Genomic DNA, 22,155 nt, shown 5'->3' with positions numbered 1-22,155 from the left:
AACAGGAGGTTCAGCAGGGTCATGCTGAGTTTTTAAGAACCTGCTTTTGTATGATAAAGCTCTGTTCACTTATCTACTCAGTCATGCTGTTATTTGGGCACAGATCTCATCCTTTACTGCTTTTTTAATTTTTGTGGATTGTTTTATCAAGATCCCAGCAGTCAGCCCATTTAAATAGAGGCTTGTCATTTAAGAAGAGCTCTTGTCTAAAAAGTGCCACATGTTATGTGTTAACAACTGGATATGAATTGAAGCAATGGAGGTTAAGTGGATCGCCGGAGGGCGTCGTGACAGCGATACCCACGAGGGGATTAGAACTAACAACCTCTTGATTCTTAGGTTGTCGCTTTAGGCACTCAACCATGTACTTTTCTTATGGCCCAGGGCTTTACAAGCATTGTTGTACAGAGCACATTGATGTAGTACAACACTTCAGCCATATAAAAGGAGGTTATGTGCTAAAGCTGGATGAAATTCATGCAGAAAGGGCCGCATTTGCTTTAATGTGCAAATACTTGCCAAAAAAAAACACGTGCTTGGATCTCCTATTGACTTTCTCTGTAGAGAAATCAACTCTTACATTCACTCTGTGTCACTTACGCTGTTTTAGAAGTCATAAAGATATGTAGGTTTTAGAATACACCCTAAGAAATAGTATAAAAATTATGAGCAAAATAGGTCGGAAATGTCACAGCTCAGTGGTGTCAGTGCACATGCACTAGGCCATGACTCTGAGGTGTGTCAACTTTTGCACAATACTAGAACTTCCTGATGAGCGTGTCCTCAGGTTACGGATGAAAGAGCAAGACAGACTTCAGAGTCCCAAATGAAGCCCCTCAGATCACTCTCTGGTCATACTGAGCACGGTTCACACATCGCTGGACCACAAACAGCAACCGAGCTGAACTTCAGCCATATGAGAAAGCGCTGTGACGGCAGACAGCTCAAATTCTTCCCTTCTGACAGAACCACTAATCACACCCAATCAGCTGCTGGTAGTAAATGGGCCCGAATGGACGGCTAGCGGTGAAGCATCCCGGCCCACTGTCTGATACCACACACACTGAGGTAAACAAATATCACACAGCCCATTAATCCTCCAGCTCATTCCACGGCCTTCTGCCAGCCTGTGAACCGGCAATGGCATTTTATGAACTCCGTATCAAATGTAACGACACAAGGGGGAAAAAAAACAGACGGAGGAAGGAACAAGAGGCGAGGAAAGGGTTTCAGACAAAAACAAGGCCATTAAAAGCCAGGCCATCCGGTGCGCTAAGGTGCCACGAGTCATGATCTTCGAACGGATCGGGTTGCGGCGGTGATGCGGGCAGGCTGGGGCGCTGAGGTGTGTTAATGTGAATGACAAGCTCCAAGCGCACACCCGCGGGATAATGGCCACCAACTCGCTCTGATGGACACACATATACATACACACACACTTCCCTCATCACACACTTTCGCCTGAATTCACATGCAAATGTGCGTGTGAAATACTCAAGCACTTTCCTCACCATGATATGCCATTAGTATCAGGACGGATTTCAGTAATTCTGTTAAATTGCAGCCGGTCCTGTAATTTTCCCTCGCTCAGTGACAGGATGAGTCCGAGCGAGACGGAGGGGGCAGCCAAAGAGTGACACGCATCGTGAAAAGAGAGACGGAGCGTGTATTTTCACCATCACTGTGTGCACAATGCAAAGAGGAAACACTTTTATTGTAATTGCGTCTTACATGAGCATGGAGAAATCCACCGTGGAATTCAGATAATGGCTGATTAATGTCCCAATGCGGATAGACAGGTGTCTCGGACCTCACTCTCACACGTAGACATGCTCGCATGGCCACTCACGCTGAACGCCGACTTTAAGAAACTAATTAAGCGTGTGGCCACCTTTTGATAGCGCCGTGATAAGTAATAAAAAATGCTCATTGACGTCCTAAGCGGTTTAAAAATGTAAGGCAAGGCACACCTAATGTGATGGCCCACATTATTTGTGACAAACTAAATTATTTCATTAATCTGGGATGGTGAAAATAAGAGGGCATCTGTAATTATTTCAGCAGGGCCTGAAGCTTTCACATGGGCACAGATACGGCCACTAACCTTCCAGCTTGCCATGTTTGGATAGCACTCGGACCAAGGCCACATACTTCTGAGCATCCAGCGCTACTTCAGAGTCCTTGCGAGCCCTGAAACGCCAAAGAAGAAAGAGTAAACACAGGTTGACAAATTAATTTTTAAGTCACATTCTTTGAGCTGTGAATGTTTCAGATTTAAAGAGATAGTTCACTTGAAAATTAAACTGTCATTATCTGCTCACCCCCTCATGTTGTTACAAATCCTTCTTAATTTATTTCATTTGTGAAAATGTGATTTTTTTTTTTTACAAATATCCTAGCCATTTTAAATACTAAGACTGTCTAGCTCCAAAATGAAAAACAAAAGTGGTTCATATGACTCGCATAGGATAGTGATTGTCTGACCAAAAAACAAACAAAATTAGTCATTATTCACTGATCATTTTGACATTTACTCTACTTCACTCTCGCATGTTAATGAGCACTCGTAAGAGAAGTATAGATGTGAACTAGGGCTGTCAAATCGATTAATCGCATCCAAAATAAAAGTATGTGTTTACATAATATATTGTGTATATGTATATAAAAACACACGCACATACATGTATATATTTAAGATTTACATATAATATATATTTTTATACAACAGTTCTTTCTGGTTCTCGAATCTGATTGGCTGAGAGGAGTGTGATATTCAAGTGATATCGGAACTTCAACCACTTCACAGCGAATGTCATGGTGGATGCCCAAATCCACTATAATTTAATATATAATACTGTTTTTGCATCATGGAATGTAGTTTTAAGAGTTTTTTTTAGGTGAGAATGTACTTGTTTAGACTTCAAATATGTGGTTTGTTAATAAAGATAACGTCTATTTGAAAATTTGCATCAACGTTTTTGGAGATGTGAGCCGTTCAGCGCTCATGAACCCACTGATAGCAGCCTCACCTCGGCCAGATCTTCTGGAATTTGCCGCTGGCTCTGATGTCTCTGTAGTGGTTAAACATGAGGTATAATTTGTTTTGGGTAAATCTCACGGTCTATGGTCTCATTAATATAGTTGTTCCAGAACAAAAAGTTTTGGCTGAGGGCAAAATCTCATCACATTATATTTTGTGTAACTTCAGTGCTGTATATCATAGCGCTGCCTTTGTACTTTTTACAGAATTGCCTAGCAACATTTATGATGGCTGGCTGTTGTTGTTGTTTATTAAATATTATTATTCAACAAATAATATTTCATATAAATAATAGTAGTATTTAATATTAAGAAACTGTGTGTGTTCGTGATGGTGATTAGTTACATTATTCCACCATTAGATGTTGGCAAGAGACTGCAGTCAGCAGTAGGGCTGGGCAAAAAATATCGATATCTCGATATTAATCGATTGTCAAAACAAAACCGGAAATCGAGGGGTTATTACATCATTGGCAGTTGACACAATGACACTATAGACACGGTCCGTGTCACTAGTTAAAATTGCTTATTTCCCTGTATTTAAACATTCTTCGAAACATTTGGGATAAAGTACACAAGTCAGCAAAATATATAACACTGTTCTAGTGGTTTTTGGATAATATCCAAATATATAATATAAAAAAAATCGTACATATTGTGCCTTTAATGGACGGACCATTGAAGGGCACTTCCCAACCAATATATCGCAATAAGCATTGAAAGGGTACAACTTTACAATCCATATCCTGTCTAATGTAATCACTCAATCAGTGTTTCAGCCGCGCAAAGACGTCAATAATGGCTTGTAAACAATGTCACGTAACGTCACATTTACCTCAGCAAAACATATTCGGTGACCATAAACTCATTAGTCAGAAAGAAAAATAAACTGTAGAGAAATAACTGCACCAAATAACATATTCATTATAAATTTGACTGTTCTTCAATGTTTAATTTATGTTTGAATAAATCCATCAAGTTTTTATGACAGTCACCATTTTTTATATAAAAAAAAACGAATTGAAGTTGAAATATTATGTAATTGTAACTTTATTATATTAAAAACTTAATTAAGTGTAATTTTAAACAAATCAGTCCATTTTAATTTTCAATATTATAGTAATGTAGTACCAACTGACTCTCATGTATATTTTACAACATTAGTTGACAGATTTTTTTTCCTTGAGAAAATTTGGCATGTAGCCTACTGTACCTGATATATATATCCAAAATAATTGATATTGAATCAAATCGGTAATTGAATCGAAAGCTTGTGAATAAGAATCGAATCGAATCGTGAAATTAGAGTCAAAACCTAGCCCTAGTCAGCAGTAAAGACTTCTATATTGAAAGAGACTGAAACAGGGTTGTAAACAAGGAAGTTATTTTTACTTTTAACAAAACCTTGTAAGACGCAGCCAACAAATGCAGTGAGAGCAGCGCTGTCATCTGAAATCACCCTTAACAGATAAAAGGACAGTACAACAAAGACATGGCTTTCCTCAGCGGACATTCAAACTAATGTTTTATTGTGAATATGAGATTGAGCTGAAGAATGAATGCTGTATCAGATGCAGATAATCACACTCGCTCAGTCCATCTCTCTCTCATAATACTCGACTCCACATAATACAGTGAGCTTTTAATACAGTAATACAATAAGTTTTCAATGAAGAAACTCAACATTCCTTCGGCTGAATCATAGCCGTGCCGATATACAGCCATATCACACAGCTACTCGTGTGATATTGTTCATATACTGTTGTATAAACGCAATATCACTCTCGTACTCGAGCGATAACGGCTCTATATCATGCTGATATAGAGCCGGTATCTCTCTCGTACTCGAGTGATATTGTTCATATATATATATATATATATATATATATATATATGAATGTAAATATTTCTTAAATATATAAATGTAAGTGTGTGTATTTTTATATACATAAAAATATACACAGTACACAAACATATATTATGTAAACACAAACTTTTATTTTGGATGCGATTAATGACGATTAATCAATTTGACAGCCCTAATGTAAATAAATCGTTCTATGAAGCCAGATCTTGATGAATTGGTTGATTTGGTTCACAAAACTGGTCTGAATGATTTGTTTAGAACAGTACGAATTGACTGATTCGGTTCTCAAGTTCAACTGACTTCATCCAGTTGCAGTGGTTAAAGTCATTGTGAAACAAAATTGCCATCATCTTTTTTTTTTCCTTTTCTTTTTTTTAAATATTGCACACGTCATCAGAAGATGTGGAACATAGTTGTATGGACTACATTTATGTTGCTTTTGCTCGACAATCGAAACAAGGATGTTTGTATGACGGTGATGATGTGTACATCTAACTTACAATTCCATCTTTAGCTTGAGGGCTTCCTCAGCATTGTCATGCCGACAACACAGGTTGATGAGCATGGCATATGCAGCAGGAGTCATATCCGCTTCATAAAGAATTTTAAGCTCCAGAGCTCGTTCTAGTTTCTGATGAGACAGACAGAGTTCAACTACACACATCGATACACAAATACTGACGACTGGTTTTGAATGGTGACTAGTGACAGACCAACATCCACCATATTTTACAACATGGAAGCAAGCTATTTCCTGCAAATGTGTGGGACTTGAAATTCATTAGCTACTACAGATAACAAACTAGAAGAATAAAGTGCAGTGAACTGTAAAACTATGTGCACTACAATTTACCAATTTGCAACATCAACAGACTATTTTGAACAGCTAAAATAACTAGCAACGGCTGACACAGGAAGTCTTGCACATTCAAGTTAAAAATGGTCGAACCCACCCTTGGGTTTAAAATAAGATGCATAATAAAAACCATTAAGTCCAGAACACTAAATATACTCATGGGTATTTATGAGGATAATAGAACTCACCTCCTCAGCACACAGGACAGTGATTACTTTTTTGAGGGTGGAACTGGCTGTCTTGCCCTCAGCTTTCAGCTCTGCCAGGGTCTTCTCCAGAAATGAAAGTTTCCCCTCCAAACCCTGACAAAAACATGAGGCTATTTGACTCACACAGCTCAGCTCGTGGATTGAACATATTTGGTTAAAAAAAAAATTCGTGCGGTCAATCGATTAAAAAAAATTACCAAATTAATCGCAATTGTTTTCTTAAATCAATCACGATCCCACCTAACAAAGTTTTTAAATATACTTTTATATTGAAATAATTTCACATTCAATCTTCAAATTAATGTAGAAACAAAGACAGTATATTTTTTATATTTGTTTAATGGCACCTTTTTTATGACTAAATACTACTGATGTCTCAGTGAAAGTTTTTTTCCCCACTAATATTTAACGATTGACTAAAGACATTCAACATTACAGTAGCTATAATTGAGAGCTATCAACCTTAACATTTATTAGACTTTTAAAAAAACTTCAAATTTAAGTGAACTTAAAACAATCTTCACATAAACCCATTATAATAAATGTCATATTTAGCTGTCTGTGCCCTTCAGCAAGTATGAAATATTCAGAAATTGAACAAAGAATAATTATCAAACACTAAATTCTAAATTAAATATAGATGAATCCTTAAAGCTCTTTTTTCTTTTGTCCTTTGATTAACAGACATCACAGCAGCTGGTTATTAGGTTATTTTGTCTGCTTCTCCAACCCATTGTCCTTTTTATCCACAAGAGCAAGGACATCCTGAAAGATAAAATATGACCTGCTCTATTAACTGTACTATTACAGATCTGAATAAAACAATTATGTAAATATTAGTGGTGGTTTTGTTAATGTTAGTGGGGAATATCTATGATGCCAGGGTGTTGCTATGTATTTACTAGGGTGTGGTTGCTAGGAAGCTGCTAATTAATGCACAAGTTTCTCCATTATAGGTGTTTTGGGGTTTTTTAGTAATTTTATTGTCTGCAAATAAAGTCTTTTCACTTATAGAAGTAACAGCACACCTCTAATGTTGAATTTTGGTATCATTCATGGCTGAAAGGTGAATGGAATGGCAATGTGTTAACATAATATCCCCAAGTATAGTAAAATAATACTTGCCTCTGCAAACACCACTAATAATAAAATACCTTGACAAGCTCTGGAACTTGGTAGGACTCCAGAATGTTCCTGATTCCTCTGAATATGTTCAGCGAGATGCTGATATTCTGAAAGCAGAGAAATTATTAACACAAAGTAACTACTCAACAAGAAAAATAAAGATTTACCTGAACTATTTTCACGCTCATTAAGTCGTTTCAAAATGGCCTTTAGCTTTGCTTCAGAGCTTCTGTATGTATGTATGTTTTTATGTTTATATTTTGATCACTTATGTATTTTGAATAATGTTACATTTGAAAGCAATTAATCAAAACTGTGGATGCAGAATTAAATATTTCTTGTTCTTGGTGTTCTTTTTAAGGTAGTTTTTACTTTGCAAGCTAAACGTTCTGCGTACTAGCTGTAGCTTAGCATACCGATATTTGATCAAAAATACAGTAAAACAGTAACATTGTTGAAATATTACAGAGTTTTCTATTTGAATATATTTTAAAATGTAATTTATTCCCATGACAGAAAAAAGCTGAATTTTCAGCAGTCATTACTCCAGTCTTCTTTGTCACATGAACCTCAGAAATCATTCTAATATGCTTGTATTTTCTTGTTTTCTTTTTGCTGCTTAATATTTTTGTGAATAATTTTTTCTTCTCTGGCTTTATTGATGTTCAAAAGAACAGCATTTATGAAAAACAGAAATCTTTTATAACATTATAAATGTCTGTACTGTCACTTATGACCAATTTAATGCTTACTTGCTGAATAAAAGTATTAATTTCCTTAAAAAAAAAAAAAAAAAATCATTGACCCCAAATTTTTGAACAACAGCGTACAAATGTTTTTGTTTGAGCACAGCCACCTGTTGGGGTCCTAGACAGACTCGATTTAACAGGCAGATTTAACTGTTCATGACACTTTGCTTGAGTGTTTGCAAACGTACCATGTTCTTGAGCAGGCCAAAGTACTCCCTAAGCTGCTCTTCTTTGGAGTGCACCTCAGTCTCATTCATGGAATCAATCAAGTTGTAAAGGAAGTAGGCCACATTTTCTGCAAAAAAGGAGAGAAGAACCAATTTGACACTTCCTGCTTTCTATAAATACACTACTAGAGTCATATAAAACCACAAAGGGAGCTTCTGTTGGAACAGAACAACAAAAATATTGCAATCCAGCAAATAAGCTGTTAAACCAAGTATGTGTGTGTTATGCTGACACAGGCAGCTTTGATGCAGACTTGACTGAAGTATGGTTTAACAAGTGGCTGGCAGCTGACAGCCTCACGCACACATTTGTGTTGTGCAGTGATGGGATGAGACAGAGAGACCATCTCCATCGCTCCCACCTGCTCGGACACCAGCGCAGAGGCCAGCTCCAGTGCAGCGAGACGACAAACACTCGCAGAAGCTCTGTTAACTCAGCGCAGAGTCAGCAAGCAGACAGCTCTCACATAAACATGCACACAGCTACTATTCAGACTGCATCAGACACACACACTCAATGCAAGGTACAGCTGTCAGGATAAACTCCATCACTGCCAGTGGCCCTACAGACCTCCGCGCGCACACACACACACACACACACACACAATACTGTCAATGAAACCAGCTCAGAGGACATCTAGGCATTGAGATTTACTAGTGCAATATTTCCCAACCAGCATAAGAGCTGGTATTATACTGGCTATCAGCTAGGATTATCATGAATATTATGTAAATTAAAAAAAATAAATCAAAAGAAAAAAAAGTGAATTCATGCAGCATAGAATTTTTTTTCTCCCCCTTTTCCACAAATTTTCATTTTCAAAAAAAAAAAAAAAAAAAAAAAAAAAAAAAAAGAGTTAAATACATAAGCAGGCAAATACAGAATGTTAAAGGGTTGGAAAAACAGTGCAAACAAGCAACATACCAGAAGTTTCAGGTTCAGTACTATTGAACCGAGGGTCTTTACAGAGAAGCTCTGTGATCTGTAACAGCAGATGAAGGGGTGACTTTAACAAAGGTTCTTTTCATTTGTTTTCCATCATCTTTCTTAAAATCTCTTGGTTTCACTCCTACCTTTGCCATAAGCTCCACATTGTGAAACCTGTAGGGGGCAGTAGAGGATCAGAGATAAGTCGCATACAGACATGGACAAAAACATTTCTAGTGCAACTTTCAAACAAAATATTTCGGTTAAACATCTGCTAAAGATTCATTTCAAGATCAAGTACATATTTGGTGTGACAGGGCTTCATTTGACCAGTTGGAACATATAGCAGGGTTCTCACACTTTTTGACCAATGAATCTCAATGATTTCTTTCCATGATTATTTTTTCCAGTTACCCATTATTACTGATAAAGGATTTTTTTTTAAATAATTACATACAGACAGCACTCAAATATTTTATAGCTGAGAATAATTAGAAAATAATTAAATAAAAATGTATAAAACATGTATATAATTTTTTAATTAAGCATACAGCACAATCCAAAAGACTGGGTTGATTGATAATTTTGAAAGAAGTCTTCTATTCTCACCAAGGCTGCATATATGTAATCTTGAATATACAATTTCTACTAATGATTGATTCTGTATTATACTTAAAATTATTTTCAGTGTCATTAATGATCATCATTATAAAGTGCTGCAAGATTTAAAGTGCTATAATGCTGAATAAATTTAAACTGATTTTAATTTCAGCATATAAAGTGCATAAAGTACATTCAATGCAATCACTACTTGGAAAAAAAATAAATAAATAAAAAATAATATATATATATATATATAGTGAATTATTACGTTTTAAAATAAAATAATTTTATATTTTGAATTTTGACGGTTTTGAAACTATATGTATCTATCTATCACTATATAAATACATGCTAATTTAACTGAATGCATTTTATTGCGGTGATGGCAAAGCAGAATTTTCAGCAGGCATTATTCCAGTCTTTAGTTTCACATAATCCTTCAGAAATCATTCTAATATGATGATTTGGTGCTCAAGAAACATTTATTATTATTATTATCAATGTTAAAAACCGTTGTGCTGCAATTTTTTTTAAACAAAATACATTTTCTACAGGACTCTTTGATATACTTTGGTAGAAAGTTCAAAAAAACATTTATTTGAAATAGAATATTTTGCAACATTATAAATGTCTTTACTGTCACTTTTGATCAATTTAATACATCCTTGCTGAATAAAAATATACATTTCCTAAAAAAAAAAAACTTGCTGACCTAAAACTTTTGAACAGTATACATAGTAGGATTATGTTATGTTTTGAATAGATTTTAATAATAATATTATACTTGTCATGTTATTATAATATATTGGTAGTATACCTTATGGACCTAAAAAAAAGCCTTCTAGAGCCTCAGTGGTCACACATATACACAAATGCACATTCACATACAGTCCGACAACACACTGAGAAATCAAGATGCAGTGCTGGTGGGGAGTGTTGACGGCGGACAGCAGGGAGGTGAGGAAGGAAAAAAGATTCAACATTGTTTAATGATTAAATTATCTACTGACCTTGATTATTACAAGAGCAGGTCGCTAAGGAGACAGGGCCCCGACAACCCCCTCTACCTTCTGACAACCCCAATTACAAACCTGACATCCATCGCTGCCGGCAACCTCCCTGCGCTGCTTTCACATCTAAATGCTTTGCTAAATACAGAGGACAGCAGCATCTGCTGCCCTATGGCCTCTGTGCTCAAATCTGAGTTAAAAACAGAGCTGGTCCTTAACTATTGTGCATGATGGGATTGATTTTTGTCTATGAGGTGACGAATGAGTGGCTGTCTAGCCAAAAGGCAGAAAATTCTACTAGCACGCACACACACACAGAGTTTGTTTCATTACTCACCCTCTGAATCCAGAGATCAGACTGGCTCTGAAAGCACTGAGGTCAACGTTTGGAAGAGCAGGTGAAGACACTGCAAGAGTGTGAATGTGATGAATGTCATGATAAAAGAAACATTTAACCTCTTTTATTATTTTTTTTTTTTTAATTGTAACTAAAGCTCTTTTTCTTAGTGAGCTGCATGTTGACTTATTATGGATTTACACATTTTGGCCAACTATCTGGGTTAAAAAAAGGTAATTCCAGTACTAAAATCCCTTTTGAATTCAAATTAACCCAATAAGAATAAAGTCCAATCTTGAAGAAAAAAAAATAAGAGAGACAGCAGGGGGCACAACTGTGAAGGGGAAAAGGTACCATCCATAATTCAACATTATCTGTCCCTATTCACTTTGGTCAGATGAGGAGCTTCACTCCCTTGCTTCATTTTGCATTATTTGCATTTGCATCATTATTATATATATACTTTTTTCACTCTCTAATCACTTAAAAGGCCTAGTGGGCATGTAGCTTGCTTGGTAGAGTGCATGTTTGAGTGGCTATGTATGTGAAGTCCTGATGGACGGCAATTAGTCTCCAAGTGATGAGCACTATCATACAGGGTACATCTAAAGGGTACATCTCTCCAGAGTTGTGTCTGTGAGAGAACATGAGAATATATAATATACAGACATGAGAACGACAGGCAGAGAGTGGTTGAGAGAAAGGAAATGGTCAATTTTCATGAAAGCAAATGCTTACTCAGAGAGAACAGCCCTGCAAGGTTTCCACGTGACGCTTCCGCTCGTAATTCTGCCGCAATCAAAATATTGGCGTCCACGTCAATACCTGCCTCCTGCAATTATCAACCCAAGTTATCAACCCAAAGTGCTTCAGAACGGTCACATAAAATAACAAGAAAACACACATATCCAGAACAATTACCTTAAGAGAAGTGCGGGCACTGTCCACTGATGGGAAGGACGGCAGGATATAGATACTAAAAGTATCCATGTCTGATGCAACACCCAGTTCTTGCATGGCTCTCAGAGCTTGCAGAGTACCTGAAAGGAAACAAAAAGTGGATTTATTCAAACATGTGCACCTTAAAATGTAATTCTTGACATACAAAAGTTGTGTCTACACCAAAGTTCAAAGATGGATGACTGGACGTATATGGAGCCAAATAGGGCCCTCAAGTGCTCATGAAACCTTAAGTGACAAATATGGCCTTGTCATACATGTGATAAGCCAAGAACAAAAAGAGAAAACCTGCTTTTTACCCCATTCATTATGGCTATATAATAATAATAATAATAATAATAATAATAATAATAATAATAATAATAATAATAATAATAATAATAATAATAATAATAATAATAATAATAATAATAATAATAATAATAATAATAATAATAATAATAATAATAATAATAATAATAATAATAATAATAATAATAATAATAATAATAATAATAATAATAATAATAATAATAATAATAATAATAATAATATATATATATATATAGTGAATTATTACGTTTTAAAATAAAATAATTTTATATTTTGAATTTTGACGGTTTTGAAACTATATGTATCTATCTATCACTATATAAATACATGCTAATTGAACTGAATGCATTTTATTGCGGTGATGGCAAAGCAGAATTTTCAGCAGGCATTATTCCAGTCTTTAGTTTCACATAATCCTTCAGAAATCATTCTAATATGATGATTTGGTGCTCAAGAAACATTTATTATTATTATTATCAATGTTAAAAACCGTTGTGCTGCAATTTTTTTTAAACAAAATACATTTTCTACAGGACTCTTTGATATACTTTGGTAGAAAGTTCAAAAAAACATTTATTTGAAATAGAATATTTTGCAACATTATAAATGTCTTTACTGTCACTTTTGATCAATTTAATACATCCTTGCTGAATAAAAATATACATTTCCTAAAAAAAAAAAACTTGCTGACCTAAAACTTTTGAACAGTATACATAGTAGGATTATGTTATGTTTTGAATAGATTTTAATAATAATATTATACTTGTCATGTTATTATAATATATTGGTAGTATACCTTATGGACCTAAAAAAAAGCCTTCTAGAGCCTCAGTGGTCACACATATACACAAATGCACATTCACATACAGTCCGACAACACACTGAGAAATCAAGATGCAGTGCTGGTGGGGAGTGTTGACGGCGGACAGCAGGGAGGTGAGGAAGGAAAAAAGATTCAACATTGTTTAATGATTAAATTATCTACTGACCTTGATTATTACAAGAGCAGGTCGCTAAGGAGACAGGGCCCCGACAACCCCCTCTACCTTCTGACAACCCCAATTACAAACCTGACATCCATCGCTGCCGGCAACCTCCCTGCGCCGCTTTCACATCTAAATGCTTTGCTAAATACAGAGGACAGCAGCATCTGCTGCCCTATGGCCTCTGTGCTCAAATCTGAGTTAAAAACAGAGCTGGTCCTTAACTATTGTGCATGATGGGATTGATTTTTGTCTATGAGGTGACGAATGAGTGGCTGTCTAGCCAAAAGGCAGAAAATTCTACTAGCACGCACACACACACAGAGTTTGTTTCATTACTCACCCTCTGAATCCAGAGATCAGACTGGCTCTGAAAGCACTGAGGTCAACGTTTGGAAGAGCAGGTGAAGACACTGCAAGAGTGTGAATGTGATGAATGTCATGATAAAAGAAACATTTAACCTCTTTTATTATTTTTTTTTTTTTAATTGTAACTAAAGCTCTTTTTCTTAGTGAGCTGCATGTTGACTTATTATGGATTTACACATTTTGGCCAACTATCTGGGTTAAAAAAAGGTAATTCCAGTACTAAAATCCCTTTTGAATTCAAATTAACCCAATAAGAATAAAGTCCAATCTTGAAGAAAAAAAAATAAGAGAGACAGCAGGGGGCACAACTGTGAAGGGGAAAAGGTACCATCCATAATTCAACATTATCTGTCCCTATTCACTTTGGTCAGATGAGGAGCTTCACTCCCTTGCTTCATTTTGCATTATTTGCATTTGCATCATTATTATATATATACTTTTTTCACTCTCTAATCACTTAAAAGGCCTAGTGGGCATGTAGCTTGCTTGGTAGAGTGCATGTTTGAGTGGCTATGTATGTGAAGTCCTGATGGACGGCAATTAGTCTCCAAGTGATGAGCACTATCATACAGGGTACATCTAAAGGGTACATCTCTCCAGAGTTGTGTCTGTGAGAGAACATGAGAATATATAATATACAGACATGAGAACGACAGGCAGAGAGTGGTTGAGAGAAAGGAAATGGTCAATTTTCATGAAAGCAAATGCTTACTCAGAGAGAACAGCCCTGCAAGGTTTCCACGTGACGCTTCCGCTCGTAATTCTGCCGCAATCAAAATATTGGCGTCCACGTCAATACCTGCCTCCTGCAATTATCAACCCAAGTTATCAACCCAAAGTGCTTCAGAACGGTCACATAAAATAACAAGAAAACACACATATCCAGAACAATTACCTTAAGAGAAGTGCGGGCACTGTCCACTGATGGGAAGGACGGCAGGATATAGATACTAAAAGTATCCATGTCTGATGCAACACCCAGTTCTTGCATGGCTCTCAGAGCTTGCAGAGTACCTGAAAGGAAACAAAAAGTGGATTTATTCAAACATGTGCACCTTAAAATGTAATTCTTGACATACAAAAGTTGTGTCTACACCAAAGTTCAAAGATGGATGACTGGACGTATATGGAGCCAAATAGGGCCCTCAAGTGCTCATGAAACCTTAAGTGACAAATATGGCCTTGTCATACATGTGATAAGCCAAGAACAAAAAGAGAAAACCTGCTTTTTACCCCATTCATTATGGCTATATAATAATAATAATAATAATAATAATAATAATAATACCAGCACATTTATAATAGTACATTTATAATAAAATATTTATAATAATAACAATAATTAGTAGTAGCGTAATCAAAATATTTTATATATAAATATAAAAATATATATAAATTTATAAATATATATAAATATAAAAATAAAAGGAAAAATTAAAGCTTCTCTTTTGCTGACAACAGTTTCATGAACGCTTCAACAAATTCAGCAATTTTCCCTTGAATTTATGCAATTCATGTGGGACATCCTTCTCAGGCTCATCACATCCCACCATCAGGCCTGTTCATTCAGTCCATCCAATTCAAGCAATGACTCAGCGTTTAATATTTGAACGATGATTTCTGGTTAAAAAAGTAATAATAAGATTCCTTCCTTTTATGTGGATAGAAAATAAGCAAAAACATACTTTCATAAGTACAAGACTAATGCTACACTGGTTATGGGATTTTTTTTTTAAACCAGCAACATGATTTAAAGCCCAAGGCTGTTTACAATTCACTGAACCAGGTCTTAAATTGAAAGCATTAATAAACAAATGAAATAAAATACTCAGATAATTAAAATGATCACACCAGTCTTCCAGTGGCATGGCCTGGAGGAACACCTCCTTCAGGCAGAGGATTCAGGCCTGTACCCGGCTCTCCAGCAGGGCCCTTCACTCCTGCCTAAAGCACTACATGCATATGGAACAGTCTCTTGACCTGCTCGGGCAAATGTTTGTGTGTGTGGGAACACGTGAACCAGCGATTTGTGTTCTGTTTACTCTTCACCTTGGTCCTTAGCACTCTGTATCGCAAAGCTCAGGGGACACCTACATACCTGAATAAAAGATAAGAGCTGCTTTTATCTGCCATTAAAACCTGCATCTGGCACCAGGAGCGGCTGGCAACCGGTGTGTGAGAGCATTAGCCAGATAAAGCACCTGGAGGCTCCATCCATCCATCCCATCTCTCCATTTCATTCTCATCTGTGCATCTTTCACCATTCATCCTTTCTTGCAATTCAGTAGCTCTTTGCGTTCAAGCAAACGTAAACAACGTCCAGACACTCTCTTCTCAATGGAGCCTGAGAGCCGTCTGTCTATTCAGTCTTTCATTTTTATGAGAGCAGCACACCCGTTTTGCTGTTAAATAATCCATTGATCCATTTGTCAGCCATAAAAGTTGGCTCAGACAGCGCTGGCCGATAGGTAGTATGTGAATGGGGATAGAAAATGGATATCCAGTCACATCACCTGCCGATTCAAGACTTCTCAATTCAGAAAGTGTGTGAGAGGGCTTTTATGGAACAAATCTGGTTCAATGAATTCTCGGGTGACCTCCAAGTTTCTGTTTGCTACATCACTGGGTTTGACGATTGAACTGTAAGTGCGGGAAGTAATCAAGACTGTGGTCTCTCTTACTAGTAGAGGGGCACGAAAGGGGAGAGGGTCAGAGTTCAAACTGTCAACAGTAGCTGTATCCAGGGATTAAAGTTCCGTCGCTACGACGGATTTCCGTCAGTTCATAAAGACAGTCACTTGCTTCATTCCTGAATGATTCAGCTGTTCGAACGAATCAACTGAATGAATGATTCAGTGATTAAAATCAGTGAATTGCCGCCACCTGCTGGCGGATTTAGTTTCATTTTTAGCGTATAATTTCAGTTATTTGAATCATATTTGATTATTTCTCAGAAGGTGCTCCTAAATTTTTAAATTAGGAGGACAAGCGCTCCTAATTACAAGAAGAAAAAAAAACAGCTCTTAAACTTTGTGTGTGACAGGTATGGCTGAGGAATGGGGTTCTGTCGAAGAAAAATTTTCAGTCAAAAGATTTTTTTTTTGCTTTAACCCCTGCACGGCACTGCAATCCCCCATGGGTCACCATACTTGGCCACATGTCACGTCACGTCACGTCAATATAATAAGTAGTAGAATAAGACAGATAAGTTACCAATCATATGAAATTAGTATTAATAAATTAATTTGTACTACAGAGGTGGCACAGAAAAACACAAAAGTGGCTTGTTGGTACATTTTCAGACGTTTAATGAGGCTCAGAGGTAGCATGAGTTCAATTAAATTTAAATAATAAATTCATGTGGAGATTAATGTTTTAAATATAAAATTTTTAATACAGAAATATGATTTAAACAACTGAAATTATATGCTAAAATTGAAACCAAATCCACCAGCAGGTGGCGGCAAGTCACTGATTCTATCACTGAAGTATGGGTCACCATACTTGGCCACATGTCACGTCACGTCACGTCAATATAATAAGTAGTAGAATAAGACAGATAAGTTACCAATCATATGAAATTAGTATTAATAAATTAATTTGTACTACAGAGGTGGCACAGAAAAACACAAAAGTGGCTTGTTGGTACATTTTCAGACGTTTAATGAGGCTCAGAGGTAGCATGAGTTCAATTAAATTTAAATAATAAATTCATGTGGAGATTAATGTTTTAAATATAAAATTTTTAATACAGAAATATGATTTAAACAACTGAAATTATATGCTAAAATTGAAACCAAATCCACCAGCAGGTGGCGGCAAGTCACTGATTTTATCACTGAATCATTCATTCAATTGATTTGTTCGAATGGCTGAATCATTCAGGAATGAAGCAAGTGACTGTCTTTATGAACAGACGGAAATCCAACGGAACTTTAATCCCTGTGTATCTCCAAACAAGGCCAATTTTAAAATGAAATGGATTTTAAAAAGCCAAAAGTATATCTTGCTACACGCAAGACCTGGAGTTTGCTTGGGTCTGTTGAAACAGGAAAGCACATGTACATAAATGTTCAAAAAGTTTGGGTCAGTAAGATTTTTTTTTTCTTTTTTTCCAGCAAGAAATTCAGCAAGGGTGCATTACATTGATCAAAGATAACAATGAAGACATTTATGATGTTTAAGGTTTCTATTTAAATTATATTTTAAAATATATTAAAATAGAAAACATTTATTTGAAATTGTAAAAATGTCACAATATTTCAGATTTAACTGTATTTGATCAAATGAAGATCAAATAAATGCAGCATTGTTGAATATAAGAGACTATAAGAATATATAAATAAAGACTAAAGAAAATAAAGACTAAAAAAGGCTAAGTCAACCAACTCCACATGAGCCTGCTTATGAGGTTTATATTCACTTGGATGCTCAAGAGTCAGATGCCTATATGGTCAAAAGACAAACAGGACACTTATTAGGTTTTGAAACACAACTATAGTGTTACTATACATTATCTGACAACAGAATGTGCAAGAACATGGCGAAGCCATTGCAGATTGAGTCTTCCTGTTTTATGTAATCCATAAAGAAAAATGTGTCAGTTCAAGTTCAAGTAAGCTCCAGAAAAAAGATATGATGTAATAGAGAGGAACTAAACGGCAAGATCAATTCCCACCTCTAGCCCTTGAGATGCTTCTCCTCAGATGGATATTAAAGTTGATGCAAGCCATAAAGTGGCTTTCTGCAGTTACTGAGATTTAAAAGAGCCCAGCATCCAATGCAAGTGCATGACAAAGAGAGTCAAAAAGAGATTTTTCAAAATGTGAGTAGTGCAAAGAGTGTTTAAGATGCAGATTTGAAAGCCTGTTGTGTGCTATGTGAGGGACTAAGGCATTCTTCTCGCACCATGTCACAAGCAATGCGCTGCATTGCTTCTTGAATCTGACAAGCACCGCTTGCTCGCGGCTGCCGAAACAAAGCTAGCATATGGTTTTTCAAACTCGCCTGCCCAAATCCACACCTCATCAAAATGCAAACTTTTCCCCCTCTCCGGACTCGTGAACGGGTGGACGGAAAACCAGTGGGTGGAAAGGGGGATGGGCGTCTGCCCGCTGGTGACACCTGTGGCCAGAATGTGACATGGCGCTAAATATTTCATGGCCGTGCACAGCGGCGCACGTAATTGAAAGTGAATTCCCTCAGAGCGCTCGCATTTACATGAGACCCAGTCACTACTAATTCTGTCATGTAACCTTCACGTAGTCCAGACTTCAACACTGAGCAAACAAAAAAACTGTACAGGAACAGAAAGGTGAGAGCAATCCTGCATGTTTCATGAAGGTTATTGGTTTAAAAAAAAAAGAAAATAAATGTTTTTATACTCGCTGTTGCAGTTTCAGCAGGATTTATCTGGACATGCTCTTTTGTTAGAACATTTATTTGTAAGTCTGGAACAGATAAACAAAGAACTATGGAGGAAAAATGTAATATTCAACATCTAAATTGATGATTGACTTTTTAAAATTTTTTATTAAGGTGTCAAATATTCAATTTGTCCTATATAGCCTACTCTAACTTTTCACATTCCAATTCATTCCAGTTGGATAATACCAAATCCTGGACAATTTCTCCTTGTTGAATATCAATAGGAAATTCATCAGATTATGGAACTAAAAGTGCAGAAGAGTGTTTAAGAATGAGGCTGGAAGCTCAGGACTCACCAGAAATGTTCTTCTCTTTCTGGTAATGAGTAAACAGGGGCCAGAAGTAATGAGGTCTGAGAGGCACACCCTCCTCTTTCATCCTTCTCATGAGCTCAACAGCCATACCTTAAAATGATGAAGCATATTTCACAAATTGAGCTGTGCAATCATCAGCTAAACTAAAAATGAAGAGAAAGACATTTTAAAACCGAGCCAGAAATTTTTAACACAGGATTATTAAAAGTTATAATGTTTCAAAATGTCAAAACCCAGTGTTATCTTTCTTATTAGGTTAATATCTTTGAATATAAACAGCATCAATGGCTATTATCACATCAATAAAGTATTTGAAAACAAAAGATTCAAAAATAGACAAATAAGCTTGAACAGACTAAGCTTGAATTAAAAGCCTGCGATTTGAAAAGACAATAACTGAGGATTAAGTATTGTTTTTGAACTTTAAATCATCATTGTACTCACCGGTCTTTTTAGCTTCCAGGGAGCACTGAAGGGTGAACTGCAGTGGCGATGAGTGCAGACCTGAATCTTTTAGATCTTTGCAAAACCGAACTATGTTCTCCACAGACTGCAAGCACACAAACACCCAATTTAACATAGCACTTATGACATTAAGCCAAAAATTCTCAAAAAAATTCAACATACAGGTACACTTAATATGCACTTGTAAAAATGTTTACCTTGTCCATATTGACGCAGTGGCGAAGAAAGAAGTTTCCCAAGTCTGGGGAGTCACTGGTCTGCGACTGTACCAGCAGGCCGGTGAAGCTCTTCAGCACAGAAAACGCAGTCTCTTCATGACCGTGGGTAATCAGACTCAAGCAGAGGTTCATAGCATCTGAGGAAATAAAAACAAAAGGATGGGTCAGACTAAGTATCAAAATAAAAAACATAGCTTTCCCAAAATCCCATTAACTTCTCACTGCATCAATACTGTATGTATACCATTTCTCTAATTGGCCTGGGTTCATATTTAAAACACTTAAAATAGAATACTTCTACGAATACATATGGGACCATTATGGCTCACTATGGACCACTATGGCAAGTGCTTAGGGCAAAATTCGAAGCTAATGGTTCCATATTCCTTCCTCTTCCATGACATGACACTGCTGTCAGCAGACACACCTGGCACATATCCCCTCTCGTGATGCATGCGCTCCACAATCTCAGGCACATACTGCTGATGGCCAGCCTTAGTCAGACTAAAAACAACCTGCATCAAATCTCTGTCCATCAGATGGATATCTGCATTCTCCACCATCTCTAGAGTCTAGAGGAGACAAAATATAAGATACGAAAGTGCTATATTATTGACTAAAAAAAATACAAATAACAAGAAAAACTATTTCTGTATTTTAGCTCTTGATTATGTTATGGTTCTTAAAAATAAAAATACAATTTGGAATGTACACACAACGGTTCAAAAATGTGTACTTTTATTCAAGCAAGGATGCATTAGATTAATCAAAAGTGACAGTAAAGACATTTATAATGTTACAAAAGATCTCCATTTCAAATAAATGCTGTTTTTGTACTTTCTATTCATCAAAGAGTTGTAAAAAAATGTATCACAGTTTCCACAAAAATATGTGGAAACGTTGTTGATAATAAGAAATCTTGAGCACCAAATCAGTATATTAGAATGATTTCTGAAGGATCATGTGACACTGAAGACTGGAATAATGCCTGCTGAAAATTCAGCTTTGCCATGCCCATGACAGGAATTACATTCAAATTATCATATTTTAAACGCTAACAACATTTCACAATTTTACTGTTTTTACTGCTTTCATTTTAATAAAATCAGTTTTAGTTTTATATTTAATCAAATCAATGCAGTCTTAGAAAAATTAACATTACAGTGGGGAAAATATTTATTTGATCCCCTGCTGATTTTGTAAGTTTACCCACTTACAAAGAAATTAAGGGTCTGTAATTTTTATGGTAGGTTTATTTTAATGGATAGAGACAGAATACCAACCAAAAAATCCAGAAAAAAAAAACATTATATAAAGGTTAGAGATTGATTTGCATTTCAGTGAGTGAAATAAGTATTTGATCCCCTACCAACCAGCAAGAATTCTGGCTCTCACAGATTGGTTATGTGCCCATGTGGAACACAGATTAGTCCTGCCACTTTAAGAAGTTACTCCTAATGTCAGCTCGTTAGGTGTATAAGACACCTGTCCACACAATCTGTATCTTCCATTCCAACCTCTCCCACCACCATGGGCAAGACCAAAGAGCTGTCAAAGGATTTCAGAGACAAGATTGTAGATCTGCACAAGGCTTGAATGGGCTACAAGACCATCAGCAAGAAGCTTGGTGAGAAGGAGACAACTGTTGTTGCGATTATTCGGAAATGGAAGAAATACAAAACAACCATCAATTGGCCTCGGTCTGGAGCTCCGTGCAAGATCTTGCCTCATGGGGTAAGAATGATCATGAGAAAGGTGAGGGATCAGCCCCGAACTACACGGGAGGAGCTTGGCAGTTGGGACCACAGTCACCAAGCAAAACATTGGTAACAAACTACACCGCAATGGACTGAAATCCTGCAGCGCCTGCGAGGTCCTCCTGCTCAAGAAAGCACATGTACAGGCCCGTTTAAATTTTGCCAATGAACATCTAAATGATTCAGAGACTGCTTGGGAGAAAGTGCTGTGGTCAGATGAGACCAAAATTGAGCTCTTTGGCATTAACTCGACTCGCCGTGTTTGGAGGGAGAGAAGTGCTGACTATGACCCCAAGAACACCATCCCTACAGTCAAGCACGGAGGTGGAAACATTATTCTTTGGGGCTGTTTTTCTGCTAAGGGTACAGGACGACTTCACCGCATTGAGGGGCAAATGGA

At 36.5% G+C, this 22,155-nt stretch overlaps 1 protein-coding gene across 1 annotated transcript in view; it reads right to left on the bottom strand.

The window, feature by feature from the left end:
* lrpprc (leucine-rich pentatricopeptide repeat containing) overlaps nt 1-22,155 on the bottom strand; it is a 56,879-nt gene that overhangs the window by 28,433 nt on the left and 6,291 nt on the right. Inside the window, exons 8-22 of the mRNA XM_016499851.1 lie at nt 20,426-20,570; nt 19,978-20,135; nt 19,760-19,865; nt 19,298-19,405; nt 14,470-14,588; nt 14,287-14,380; nt 13,549-13,618; nt 9,147-9,174; nt 8,998-9,055; nt 8,034-8,140; nt 7,126-7,203; nt 6,702-6,736; nt 5,951-6,089; nt 5,407-5,537; nt 2,105-2,190 (exon numbers count right to left, since the gene is read on the bottom strand). Coding sequence (XP_016355337.1) covers nt 2,105-2,190; nt 5,407-5,537; nt 5,951-6,089; nt 6,702-6,736; nt 7,126-7,203; nt 8,034-8,140; nt 8,998-9,055; nt 9,147-9,174; nt 13,549-13,618; nt 14,287-14,380; nt 14,470-14,588; nt 19,298-19,405; nt 19,760-19,865; nt 19,978-20,135; nt 20,426-20,570 — 1,462 coding nt within the window. The remainder of the gene's footprint in view (nt 1-2,104; nt 2,191-5,406; nt 5,538-5,950; nt 6,090-6,701; nt 6,737-7,125; nt 7,204-8,033; nt 8,141-8,997; nt 9,056-9,146; nt 9,175-13,548; nt 13,619-14,286; nt 14,381-14,469; nt 14,589-19,297; nt 19,406-19,759; nt 19,866-19,977; nt 20,136-20,425; nt 20,571-22,155) is intronic.

This window comes from Sinocyclocheilus anshuiensis, unplaced genomic scaffold (assembly GCF_001515605.1).
Source record: "Sinocyclocheilus anshuiensis isolate Anshui unplaced genomic scaffold, SAMN03320099.WGS_v1.1 scaffold1015, whole genome shotgun sequence".
Lineage (NCBI taxonomy): Eukaryota > Metazoa > Chordata > Actinopteri > Cypriniformes > Cyprinidae > Sinocyclocheilus > Sinocyclocheilus anshuiensis.
Note: the sequence above shows the minus strand (reverse complement) of the source record. Positions and strands in the feature narration are given on the sequence as shown.